Source organism: Festucalex cinctus, chromosome 13, assembly GCF_051991245.1.
Source record: "Festucalex cinctus isolate MCC-2025b chromosome 13, RoL_Fcin_1.0, whole genome shotgun sequence".
Taxonomy (NCBI): Eukaryota; Metazoa; Chordata; class Actinopteri; order Syngnathiformes; family Syngnathidae; genus Festucalex; species Festucalex cinctus.
The window spans coordinates 4487050-4500725 of NC_135423.1; the positions used below are offsets into that span (position 1 = coordinate 4487050).

The 13676-nt window shown below is 39.2% G+C and overlaps 1 protein-coding gene across 1 annotated transcript; it reads left to right on the forward strand.

Moving 5' to 3' along the window:
- The first annotated feature begins 1044 nt into the window (after nt 1–1044).
- fhdc4 (FH2 domain containing 4) lies at nt 1045–12847 on the forward strand. Its single transcript, XM_077542045.1, has 12 exons — nt 1045–1261; nt 2694–3208; nt 4703–4764; nt 6414–6516; nt 7874–7959; nt 8052–8152; nt 8241–8311; nt 8401–8508; nt 8612–8682; nt 9446–9563; nt 9642–9806; nt 9939–12847. The coding sequence occupies exons 2-12, from the start codon at nt 2864–2866 to the stop codon at nt 11088–11090; spliced, it is 2382 nt and encodes a 793-aa protein (XP_077398171.1). The 5' UTR covers nt 1045–1261; nt 2694–2863; the 3' UTR covers nt 11091–12847.
- The last annotated feature ends 829 nt before the right edge of the window (nt 12848–13676 follow it).

Genomic DNA, 13676 nt, shown 5'->3' on the forward strand with positions numbered 1-13676 from the left:
ATGGACAATTCATCAAATGGTGCGACCGAAATGAACCGTCATTGGTCAACATTTTGAGCAAACGTGTTAACCGTACAGGGGGCCAGCAACATTTTTGATGTGGATCTTACTTCTTGGCTATTGATTAGTGCTACAAGTATCATACACACTTCTGAAATGATATGCCTAAATTATGTTTAAATGATGTTATTGGGAGGCAAAAAAAAAAAAAAAAATCAGGTAAGCCAATCACAAAAATTGACACAAAAATTGTGTTGTAGAAAATTACAATGATGGGGCTTATATATTTTTTTGGAACATGGCTATGTGGACCACATTGGTGACCCCTGCATTAAAGGATCAATTTCCCTTCTTTTAAGTTGCTGTGTTTTGCGCTACTTCTCAATCTGCGTAAGAGCGTTGTATTTTCAAGTCTTTGTCCTTGTTGTGCACTCGCAAATAAAAGTCTGCTGGATGATGTTCCGTTTAAATGAGCACTTGATGCAATTGTTGAAAAAACTCCCAATAACGAAATGTCTCATTTATATGAAGTTGATGTGAAAGTTATACACTCCGTTTTATTGTGGGTATTTTTCTCCTTGACCTCCAGGGCAGACATGGCAACTGAAACGTCATCCTTTGTTTTTAGTACAAAACACTTCTGTTGACACTACATGTTTTAACTGTAGTAAACATATTTATTTTTTTTAATATCACAATTGTTCAAATAGCATCAACTGGTTTGGCAATGATGAGACAAACGACCTTTCTGCACATCTTGAATTATAGCGGCAAATCTTGACATTGTCCCACATGAAGGGATTGTAAACAAGCATTTACATTGAAGTGGATGATTACACTAAAATCCCATCTTCATGATCTCCCTATACCTAAATAATCAATTTAATAGATAAGACAGTTTTCTCATGACTAATGATTGAAAGAGTGTGTGTGTTTGCGCCTTTAAACCAATCAATGTCATCATCCATCTTTTAAGCGCAACTGATCACGTTGCCCGAGTCCATAAATCCAACCCAGGGCTCACAGTCCAACCACTCGCACAAGTCAGGGAGGCCAAAGAGAGATCCCATGAGGTGCGGTCCTCCTTCCCGGGACAGGTGAGCGCACACACACTCCCTCCTCCGCCTTCTTTCCATGGGCGTGTCCTTCTTTTCAGGGAAAGAGAAATTGCGACACTTCTTTCAAGTTCCAGCACGAGAGGAGCCAGTCCGGAATGGAAAACTAGGACGCAGGACGTGTTTTGAAGGAGCAAAAGCAAAAGGTGAGTTTCGGTTTATGACTTGATTGATCAAATTGCTTGCTGAGTCACTTCCGTGGCCTGCTATTGGATTTAGTCATGTGATTGCACCATGTTACTTTATTGATGTAACGATATTATGCGTACCACCCACATACTGTTGCCAAAACAGTAGTGGCAAAAGTTATCACACCCAGTATTGAAGTCCAAGTTCAGATACACGTGTAAATAAGCAAATAAAATAAAAAGCGTAGTAGCTACACGTTATCAACAAAGTGACGTTTGCTGTAGAAGTGCAAGTACACGTTTTAATAACTTGGCACAGTGAACAAAACGTTTTTTGTTTTGTTTTTACTTTTACCTTTAATTGATAAGTTTTAACTGACAATGCTTAGAAGAAATGTCACGTGAGGTGCACGTACATAACTAGCTAGCATTGATGCTACCAAATTCCCATATAGCTTTCCTTTAAAAAGTATGTAGGCCTATACCAGAAAAAAAGAGACTAATTATTTAGCTAAAGCACACTGTTTATAGCAAATAACACCCGTTTAATGTGGATAATAATCACACATGAGTCGACACTTTGGCTATATGAGAATGGGAAGTTCTAACTTGGCCCAAGTTGAGCATTCATTTTGTTTCCAATAATAGGTTGTTCATGTGCTATTGATTCACCGCCATAAGGAAACCTTGTACTGAACACTACGTCATAATGTTAAACGCACATACACGATGCGGTACCTCTGCAAAAATGTTTAGATTGTTAATACTTGAAGCTGCTGTGAAGTAATTAATGCCGAATAGTGAGCCAATAATAATAATAATAATGATAATAATGATGATGATGTTAATAATTATAATAATAATAATAGATTTTATCTATAACACACTTTACATTTATAAAATAAAGCTCAGTGCAAAAAGTACAGGTAACAAAATAAATTGAAGCACAAAAAAAAAGTCAATTAGAAATAAAAATAAAATCAAGAAAAACCAAACCAGGAAAGACCAACATATTATATTAACATATTGCTATGTTGCTATGGCCTTTGTGAGAAATAACGATGATAAACGCTAAAACAAATTGTTTGTCTGCTTCATGTTTCTTGTTAAAATCTGACAAATTGCAAATTGAGCTGCTGAGAACAAGAATGGTCTACCTCCATGTTTGCCATTTTAAATTTATCTATTAATGCACTCAGAGCTTTTGTTTTAAGAGTGCATCTGCATGTTGAATGTTTTTTTGTTTTTTTAAGTAATCATTTTTCAAACAATATTGATTGATTTGATGGATGTTTGTATTGGACTTGGCACCCTTATCGTAAAGAGCTACTGAAATGAGTTATCTAATTCATCTTGTATGTTTGATGTGAACTGCACTTACAATATTAAGGTGTGTCTTTGTTGTACTAACAACACTGTTGTAACATCTCCACACCCTTTTATTCCCCAGGATGAATGTGTCACTCCTACTGCCATTCGGGACACTCCTGTTGCATCCGAGACCAATGAAAACCAAAATCATGCCGCCGCCGCCGCTGCTGCTGCTGCTGGGCTTCTTCCCAGCCATCGTGCACAGCTGAGAGCACGATTTGGCCACGACGTCGCTGAAATCCCATCAAGATGGAATCTCCGCCGCCGCCGCCCCCTCCTCCTCCTCCTCCGCCCCCTTTATTGCCTCCCCCTCCTCCCCCGCCGCCTGCCCCCGGCCCGGATGGCTCCAGACTGGAGCGTCGGCGCTCCAGGATGCGCAACTTCAACTGGGAGACCATCCCCAAGCACACGGTGATGGGCAAGCACAACATCTGGACGGAGGATCAGACGGACGGCGACTTCGAGCTGGACACAGACCATATGGAGGAGCTGTTCAGTCACAAGCGGGCCCAGCAGCTCAACCAGCAGCAGCTTGCCACCCTGGGCCGCAACGGGGCCGGGGGCCCGCCTTCTGTTGCCCCTGGGGCGGAGCTGGTGAGTACAGAAAGAATAGTAGTTTTTTTTTTTTTTTTTTTTTTTTTTTTGAGGAATATATCAACTTGTCTATAACGAAATCCCCATATCATGGAGTAAAGTTTTTTTTTTAATGAAATTTGACTTGATATTGTGTGTGCGCAAAAAATAAAAAATACCCCTCGCGCGGTATTTTAGCCATGATTTGGCTCCTTTCTTCAAAGTGGGATAACTAAGTCATTTAGGATTTATTTTTGTAAAAAAATTTTTTTTTTACTTGAATCTTTTTGTGTTGCAAGCCTTTGTGCGACTTAATGTTCTAAGTGTCCCAAAGACGTATTTATACGTTTTTTTATGCTAGAGCATACAGAAGGCTTTGATGCAGCCTCTCAACTGCAAAGAACGGTTGCAGAAATGGTAGTTATTACACAAACGGCCAGCAGGTGGCAGCAGAGCAAAGGAGATCAACCAGGGCCATGTAGAAAAAAAGCTCAATTACTTACAATTTTAAATAGATTTGTGAAAACTGATGAAACTTAGCTCTCTTCTAATGCTAATTGCTGCAAAACGGAAACAGATAGAAACATACTTTTTTCCTGATGAAAGAAGAGACTTTAATCTTTCTTTTGGTAGGTTCCATGCTTTTATAGCAATTGAACACAATATTCTGCGGGCCTTGCAAAATCAGTCAAAATCCAGTAAAACAGTCGGGAGCGAACGGGATTGCTTCTGTGAAAATGGCTGGGAGTGAATGAGTTAACTCATTCACTCCCAGCCATTTTGCATTTGTGTAGTTCGAGCAAAAAGTTGCCGCAGCAGACTGAATGAATGAGGAACTGAATTGTGTGTGGCTGAAAGGAGATGGGTACAGGGAAAAACTCGAGGTTCATTGTGAAAAACCTGCTACCGACCAGGTTAGTTTGATGGACCATGTTACTATGGTAACTAACCCAGAGCTTAGATGACCTCTTTTTATGAAACAGCCTTGAGTTCCCTCTTGTCCTCTGATTTCAGTGACACGAGTTTCCCACGTTTCAGTGTTTCTTTCCCCAGGTTTCTCACTAAACCTGCTTTGTGAAATACACCTGATGTGTACTTTTCATCTGTTTACTAAATGAGTGAGAGAAATTTACTGAATCAGGCCATTTATCAATTTACTTACCTGCAAGCGCTCCATGAATGCGCCGAGGCTCTAAAAAGTGTTGGAGGATTGTGTGAACATGGCTCACTAGCATAAAGGTAAACACAGTATTGCGTAATGGTTCGGGAATGTTATCTCTTCTTCACACAGTGTGTTTGCTGAAGGAAGGTTGCCTCAGTTATGCTTGTCAGTCAATATGAGAGACAGCCTTCTATCATGTAGTCAAATTACAAATAAAGATGCATCTGCATTTTTTTTTTTTTTTTTTTTACACCATTTCAAATATCTGACAGCTCTTGCTGAATTTAGCCTGATTTGAGGGGGTGGTCCTGTCTCGGCATCCGCGTTTAAAATGAACTCTTTTCCTCCCTCAGGTGACCATCCTCGGCGCCAAGAGGAGCATGAACATCGGTATTTTCCTCAAGCAGTTCAGGAGGTGAGTTGCCCGCGTTGCTAACTTCGCCCAACAACAGCACTCGGCGTAACACAACAACGCCACCGCGTCACACTCGCGTGTCCCGGCAGGCCTGGTCGAGTTGTGATGAGAAGCGTGTTGCTCGAGGCTATTGACACGTGGGCTGCACGTTCCATGCTGTATGCACTCTTAACAAGTCAGCCTCTGAAAATAATGTTCTATAAGTCATATTTGGACAAAAAAAAAAAAAAGGGTGACGATTTAACAAGTCAATGGCATCAAACGGTATGGAGCTTAAAATGATTATGAATGTTGTTGAATGCTTGAGAAGTTTTTCAGGATACAAACCGGCACGGTCAATTTTTGCAAGCAAAGTGAAGCGAACATCAGACACTCCGCCACCAGATGCCGCCAGCAAATTTAACAACATCCGGCCACCATCATTTTTGCTTATTTTAGGAGAATCATGATTAATGTATGTCAATTTGAAATATTTTGATATATTTTTTTTTTAACAAAGGTATAGACATTAAAACATGATTTTTAAATCTGAGTCGTTGATTACGGAAGCGGATTGCATTCACTTTAAAAAAAATAAAATAAAATAAAAATCCTTTTTTTTTCTGACAAATTATTTGGGGGAGCTTTGTTTATTTTGTGTGTATTTTTTTATGTTCTGATTTTCAGATTTTTTTTTCTGTTTTACTGATTTTTTTCTTTCATAAACAGGAATTAAGAAAATGTAATAATAAAAACATGGGAATTAGGAAAAAAGGTAACATGGGAATTAGCAAACAAAACATTGGCGGTGTACTTAAAAAAAAACAAAAAAAAAAAACAAAAAAAAAATCACTAATGCTAGAAAAAAAAAAACATGCAGTAAAACTGAAATATTTCGGAACAGAAAATTTAAAAATAAATAAATTAATAAGCACAAAAAAACAAAGCTCCCCCCAAATATTTGTCTGAAAAACAGTTTTTTTTTGTCTTCTTTTTTTTCCCCAAGTGAATACAATACGCTTCCATAATTGATGAATTGACAAAATAATAAACATATACATCTATTATCAAAATAATTGTTAGTTGTAGCACTGCTTACCTTATGTTCTGTGCCCGTTTTTGTGTGTGCATATTTTTGCACAAAGACAATTAGCGTTGAGAAGAAAAAATGAATGATGCCCATTGAATGAAAATATGAAATTATAGAAAAATTCGAGCGAGGTGGTGCACTTGTAGTAGAATCTATATGCTCTGTACTGAAGCAGAAGTTGATAAAGTCTGTAACGTCAGCCAAGAGTGCTAAAATAATTTCTAAGCTGCAGTCTCTGATGGAGAAATTGCTGAAAATGAGGAAGGCATGCTAAAAATCACCAACCAAAAAATTTGTTTCAATGAAAGTGACTTATTTTTGTTGCGGAGCGAGAACGGTTCATTAATAGTGTTTTCATTGATTTCATTGGAAAACGTTGATTTGTGATTTCATTTGGAAACACATCAGTAATTTGTGTGGCTCGAAATGAGATTGTTGTTTCGCAAAGCTAGCTTGTCGAGGCTTGCTGGTGAAACGACTCCAACCTCAATAAAGAGACGTTTTGGATAATTGCTACAACACGACATGAATGGTGAAGCGCACCCACTTGCTGTATTCATCGATGCTGCTCAATCCGCAGGCCCGTCACGGACATGATTGAGGACATCAAAGCGGGAAATGGTCTCGGTTTTGGTCCCGGGAAACTTAGGGAGCTGCGTAAACTGCTGCCAGATGACGGCGAGGTACCCGGAACACCTTATTTTTTTTTTTTAATAAATACTTTTCATGTCAACACATTGAATGTTGACTGCATTTGTTGTATCAAATCTTGTTAACCATTAATAATAGGACACATATTTAAATTTTTCTGATCAAAGTACATTACAAAGTGATTTATTTGACTGATTTACTTCATGAAGAGCTTATAAAATGGGTTATGGCTGTGTTTGTTTACATTTATGAAGAGTTAATAATCTGCTTTAAGTAAATCAAGGAATGCAAAACTCACCAAAAAAAACCAAAACGTTATCGTGAGCCTTATGATATGTTTGAGTATTTAGTCATTGCTACGTTTGTTGATACATAATTAACAACTGTAGGACTTTTTCAAAGAATGCCCTTTTAAAGAGTTTTTAATTTTTTTATGTTTTTTTTAATTTTTTTATTTTTATTATTATTAACATGTTGACACTAACTTAAGAATTTAAAAACTGGCCTACTGTTTGGGTACCTTTTATTAAGGATTTATAGGCAAGGCAAGTTTATTTGTATAGCACATTTCATACACAAGGCAACTCAATGTGCTTTACACGAGGAAAGACAACACATAAGCATCAAGAAACAGTAGTTAACATTCAGAGGAAAAAAATAAATAAATAAAAATAGGTTACAAAATTTACTAAAAAAACAAAACAAAAAAAAATATAGATGTTTATATATGTTTTGTTTATGTGTTATTAGTATTTTTGTTAACACATTACAGAAACAGCTTTCATAAATCAATTAAAAACGGCAAGACTGACCAAATATCCTGCAAAACCTCTTTATACCACTTTTGTAAAGGTAACGCTAGTATGATGGCTTTATAAACTGATTATTTATGCATTTATTGACATTTTATAAGGACTTATTCTAATCAGCAGATATAGATAAATTAATAACTGTTAGACTTTGCAAATAGATAATCTTTCGCAGCACTGCGCAGGGTACCCTTTTGAAGAGTTTATAACTGGGTAACTGCTATGTTAATACTTTAATATGACCTTATGCACATGTATAAGTAAACTAAGAAGTTCAATAATGCGTCATATGTTATTAAATATTTTTGTAATATGTTGCAAAACAATTTTAGACTATTTTCGCACAACAAAAGTTTTATAAATGGTTTATAGATGTGTTATTACTACAAAAGCCTTAATAAAGTGCTGTAAAATAAAAAACAGCAAATCTGTCTAATACATTGCTGTAATGGTACCACTGTGAGAGAATACACTTGGGAAAGTTTATTTACTAGTTGTTTGTCAACACTTATGACTACTATTATGTACATTATGATCTGCAACACTAACCAGTTTTGTTGCAAAACGTTTATTTTTGCAGTTAAAAGAGCTTCTTAAATTTAACGGGGACCAAACGGCCCTCCCGGATGCTGACCTATTCATGCTCATGCTGATCCAGATCCCCGGGTGAGAGCGCAAACTGTATCCTTGTCCTCCATCATCTTTTTGGAGGCTTCAATTGACTGGATGAAAGTTTACTATTGGAGCGTTTGTGTCAGGTATGAGGAGCGTCTGAGTAGCTTGGTCCTTAAGGAGGAGTTTTTCCCCTTCATGGCTGAAATGAGAGACTTTATTGGCACTTTGGAAGCTGCTGGAAATGGTGCTCTACTTTTACTTTTTTTTTTTTTTTCTTCCAAACTAATACTTTGTGCAAACTTGCCAAAATTCCCTTGTGTTTGTTTTCCTAGAGCTTTTGGATTGTGACAGTCTGCACTCAGTCATTCGGCTGGTTTTGAAGACGGGAAATTACATGAATGCTGTGAGTGATTGTGTCTGCACTCGCGACGACATGATTGGCAGTCGATGGCATTGGTTTGTGTGTGTGAGCTCGGCTTGTTTGGACAACAGGGCGGATACGCCGGCAGCGCGGTCGGCTTCCGGATGGCATCCCTGCTTAAGTTGGTGGACACCAAAGCAAACAAACCCGGGATGAATCTAATGCACTATGTTGTGATGGCAAGTGGACTGCCTTGCTTTCATCCAAGCGTTTTTTTTCTTTTTCTTTTTTGTGTGTGTTTGTGTGTTTCTAAAGTTTTTTTTTTTTTTTTTTTTCCTACAGCAAGCTCAGAATATTGACGCGGAGCTACTCAACTTTCCCAAACAACTCGCACACATTAAAGCTGCAGCAAGGTAAATGCATAGTACTTTTTAAAAAGCAACCATATTGCACATGGTTCATGAACAATTTTCCATGTCGGCATATACATATGTGTATATATATATATATATATATATATATATATAAATTTACAGTAATTAAAAAAATGTATACAAATAAAATATAAATGGAAATAAAAACAACAATACATAAATATATAAATAAATAAATAGAAGCGATATAAAAATATACAGTAATTTAAAAAATTAATACAAAATACATAATATAAATTAAATAAAAACAACAATAAACAAGTACATTCATACATACAGAAAAAAAAAAAACGAGATTCAAAAAAATAAAAATAAATACAAAAATAAATAATAGAATTAACATCAATCAATAAGCAAAAACACTCCACTCTCATATTTTATTCATGCTGCAGGCGCTGTCAGCATGAAATGCGTCATGAAGTTGGGCTGAACTATTGGTTGGTTGACATGACAGACTCTTGCCCGGGCTGAGAATCCACGCACATGAAACAATGCAGCAATAAATAAATAAATATGAGAGCAGACTGTTTTTATTTAAATTTAGTTCCACATTTATTGTTATATTTATTTATTTATTTATTTATTTATTTATTTATTTATTTTTTTATTTGTGTGTGTAATATGAGAGCTCACAAACATTTTGTAGCTTATTACAAAAAAATACTAATCAACACTAACAGTTTTTTTCTTATTAATATGAACACCGCTGGAAATTTTTCAATGTTTCACCTTTTGTTTCCAGAATCAATCAAAGTGACCTTGAAGCCGAGTTCGATCGACAAGTCAAAAAAGTGAACGACACCAAAGCGAATACTTTGAAGCAGGAAGACCTCAATGTTCAAATGGAGGATTTCCTGAAGGTGAGGAAGGCCTCCGTTGGAATTGTTGGTTGCTAACAGTGGAGGCACTATTAAGCTCATTTTTTGTCCTCGGATCAGGATGCCGAGGACTGCTTGGACGATGTGGAACGGGATCTCGAGGAGCTTCAGTCAACCAGTGACTCGGTGGCGCAGTACTTCTGCGAGGACCCCAGCAAGTTCAGACTGGAGGAGTGTTGCTCGATCTTCGACTCGTTTTGCGAGAGGTTTCTACGAGCCGTGCAGGTTAAGCCCTGATTTCTCAACTTATCTGTGTAAAACGTGCAAAATTTCAAACCGACAAAACCTTCTTAGATAACAGCTCAGTGTCCAGTTGCCTCGATGCAACTTTCGCTAAGGTTTGCATCCTTCCCGCAGGAAAACACGGCCCGGGAGGTGGCCGAGGTGAAACGACGACACAGGAACCGTCTTCAAAGTGCCGCCAAGCGCAGGTCGACGGCCACCTGCTCCGTCAGAGACAAAGAAATGGAGGGGGTCGCTTTAGAGTCCATCCTGCAAAACTTCCTGACCAACCGGCTCCAGAGGAGGAGGTCAGGACGACCCTTGTCCACTCACGGCAGCCCCATGAGCGGAAGCCCGCAAACGGGAAGCCTTTCGGAGATTACCTCTCAGGCGAATCTTCCCGAGCTAAAATGCGCCGGTTCTTTAAAGGTGAGTGTTACGAAGAAAGAGTGGAATTCAGCTGTGGAACTCACTGCAACTCCCCACCAACAAGAAAATAGCTCGGACAACGAGAAGGACTTTGCGTTCGAAACGGATAAGAGAGAGGACGTGATACTTTGTGCTGTTGAGGAATTGAGCAGCAGGACTCCCAGTATTTCCTCCTCAGCTCGATCGTTCTCCGCCGCCACGGACATAGACGAGGAGGATCTCCAGGACAATAACGAGGAAGAGGCCAAAAAATTGCGCGAAGCCTCTAAGAAGGTTTTGCTCTACCAGAGCAGCCAGGGCAGCGTCTCCTCCACTGAGTTGCCTTTTGAAAACCCCAAATCCCCCAAGAAGACCGCCACGCCGGTTCGTCAACGGACTTTTGATATGGAGACCGACCGGTACCCTGGAGACCCGACAAACGAGGATCTGGTCAGATTCTTGCTCAGCTCTCCGCCTTCCTCGAAACGGAACATTCCCCGCCGACACACGCTACCAGTGAAAGTCAAGAAGGATGACGTTGAGGACGACGACGACTTGTGGGTCCCCGTCCCTGGAACCAAAGACGCGGACCAGGAGACTGCACGTAAGTCCAAGCAAGAGTTTGATTTTCCTGACCTACCTCAAAAACAAGACTCCCAGTCCACCGAAAGGGGGGTTAACCTCGCGCAGACCCTCCGCCAAGACAAGGAGCAAAGCCACGAGGACAACGGTGAAAGTGTTCCATCAAAGAGCTCGTGGAGCAAGACGGAGTCTTCCGGACTGTTTTATGGCTTTTTCAAGCGCCTTGGCGATATTGGGAAACTGCAGACGAGCAAGGAAACCGGCGCAGACCAGCAAGGTGTCGGTACTGATGTGTAGGGCAGTATTTCCCAACCTTTACTCAGCCAAGGGAGATGTTTTTTTTTTTTTTTTGGAGACAAATCCAAGAGCACACAACCAAAAAAAATGATACTAAAAGGATACAATGATCTTGTTTCAATTTACTTCCAAATGTGCTTCTCAGTGTGAAATATGGCCCTGTTTAGTGGAACACAAAGCTATTGTTCTGTTGTATGAATGGCAACAGGTGGGGTTTGAAGATCTTGGGGTCTTGCTCACGAGTGAGGAATCGGAATGCGTCTCGTGTTCTTACTGGTCGGTCTTCATTCCCACTCTCACCTACTTTGCCAAACTGACAAATATGGTTTCCTTTGTAGGATGGAATTCTGATTTTTTTTGCTCTGAAATAGCAAAGCTGGAATGTCCGTCAATGCCATCTTGACATCACAGAAAAACACCTGCCATGAATCTAAACTACAACAAAAGCATAGACAAATAGAAGGGGGAGAACAGAGAAGACCAGAAGTCGCTGCATTGTGCCGTTGTAGTTCTCGAGAAATCCCATGACAGGTTACCTACCCAGAGAAGACAAGCAATCTGGAGTGGCAGAGAAAGAGTAGGACATATTTAACTCATTCAGTGCCATTGACGGGTATAGACGTAAAAAAAAAAAACATTTGACCTGGGTTGGCAGTGAATAAGAGCTGTAGATCAGAAATGAGGTGTGTTTTGGGTGTGAGGATCATCAGGGATAAACTCTCAGTGAGCCCCTTCCAGTTTGCTGACAGATGTTAGTGGTTGAGGGGGAGGAAAGAGGCTACAAGTAGGAGAGAGAGAGAGAGAGAGAGAGAGAGAGAGAGGTTGGAGTCCTTAAAATATTTAGGGTCGCCAATCCAGAGAGAGTAACGGTGAGTGATGAAAGAAGGTGAAGAATCAGATCCAAGCAGGTCGGAACGGGCGGAGTCGAGTGTTGGGTGTGTCGTAAGGTGATAGAAGAGTCTCTGCTAGGATGAAGGTTTACAAGACCGTGAAGTACGATTTAGTGATGGCGGCACTGAAGAGATGACGTACACGGACCTGGAGGTGGCTAAAATGAAGACGTTGAGGTTTTCTTGACGAGTGAATGTGATGGATAGGATTAGAAATAAGATGATGAGAGAGACGTCCAAGGTTTGCTGTTTTGGAGATGAGATTAAAGAGGCCAGAATTATTATTATTATTATTATACATATATATATATATTATATATATATATATATATATATATATATATATATATATATATCCCATGTTAAGTTTTTTTGTAATTTTTATTTTTTTTTAATTTTTTTATTTTTTTTATTAAATACCTAAAGTGACAACATTGTAATTCATCAGTTTGCTATCTTCATATTGTTCTCCAGTGATGCCATCAGATGAGTTGTTGCTTCCACACAATAATGCCTTTGTTTGTTTGTTTGTTTTTTATGGGGGAAGGATTGGGGGGGGGGGGGCTTAAATGGGTCAGTGTTACAAAGGCGGCCTGTCAGTCGAGGCGTGTTGTGAGCGGTGCAGTGTCGCCGACCCACCAAACAAACAAACACCTGACGTTCGGCGAACATTTAAACTTTAACTTGAGCCCCCATCACTCCCACCAGACAATTTTAGATGTCCAACGATGTCCGCCGGCAGATTTGGTGGTTCGATCTGTTACCGCCATAACATGTAATGTTGTAACAGCAAATCAAGTTTCATGCAAGGGACCTCAACTGTAAACATTCCAAACAGTGGCAGGCCAAAAAAAAAAAAATAAATCATACGCTCTAAACAGGCTAATTATGGAACGTTCGTTTCTGCAGATCGCTAGTGTTTTGCTCTGACCGATACCAATCGAGATGGAAAAATTGTTATCTGATTGGTTAAAAAAAAATAAAAAATCATCAACCAGCACTGCGGGTTCTGAAGGTCCTAGGCAGATTATCTTGATATGGCAACTCATAGAGGCTGCAACGTGATTGGATAAAATAATAATGATGAAGGGAATAGGCTGACGGGATAACATATTACAATATTTGAGATTGATTTGTAAATGTAGGTCACTGTTTCTGAATGGTGCTCACATTGTAACTATACACAAAACAATAAATACCATATTTGTGTATGACAATTATTTATAGAGCTACCTGTATGATGCAGTACAGTTCTACACTGTTAACCACCATAATAAATATTGTACCTAATAAAAAAAGTGCCTGTACAAAAGATTGTGAAATGTCACCTTCACTTCATCTGTAGTGGTGTCGAAGCTGTGCCAGACTTGCAGCGGCCATGTTGTCGGCGCTCCGGTGTGGAGGCAGTCTCCATGGCAACGCCGCGTTGCAGAATGATAAGCCGGGAGATGACTCTGAGGGCGCCCCACCCCCAACAAACAACCAGCTACCTTTATGGCACAGCCTCGCACGACATAAAAGTGCTTATTGTGACTGATTCTATTTTGTTTTAAAATATATTACATGGCTGGTTTTATAAACACATGCCATTTTCAGCATGTCATCGCTTTAGTTTGCCAGTTTGAAAGATGCTCTATTATTAAGACATCAAGAAGTCACTCTCTCTCTTTTTCATTTATTTTTATTTTTTAATCTT

What these genes read in the sequence shown, in the direction of transcription:
- fhdc4 (XM_077542045.1), top strand. Translation starts at nt 2,864, where the DNA reads ATGGAATCTCCGCCGCCGCCGCCCCCTCCTCCTCCTCCTCCGCCCCCT. An exon ending in TTGCCCCTGGGGCGGAGCTG is followed by an intron (nt 3,209 to 4,702) that starts GTGAGTACAGAA and finishes TTCCTCCCTCAG; the next exon opens with GTGACCATCCTCGGCGCCAA. An exon ending in AAATGGAGGATTTCCTGAAG is followed by an intron (nt 9,564 to 9,641) that starts GTGAGGAAGGCC and finishes TCCTCGGATCAG; the next exon opens with GATGCCGAGGACTGCTTGGA.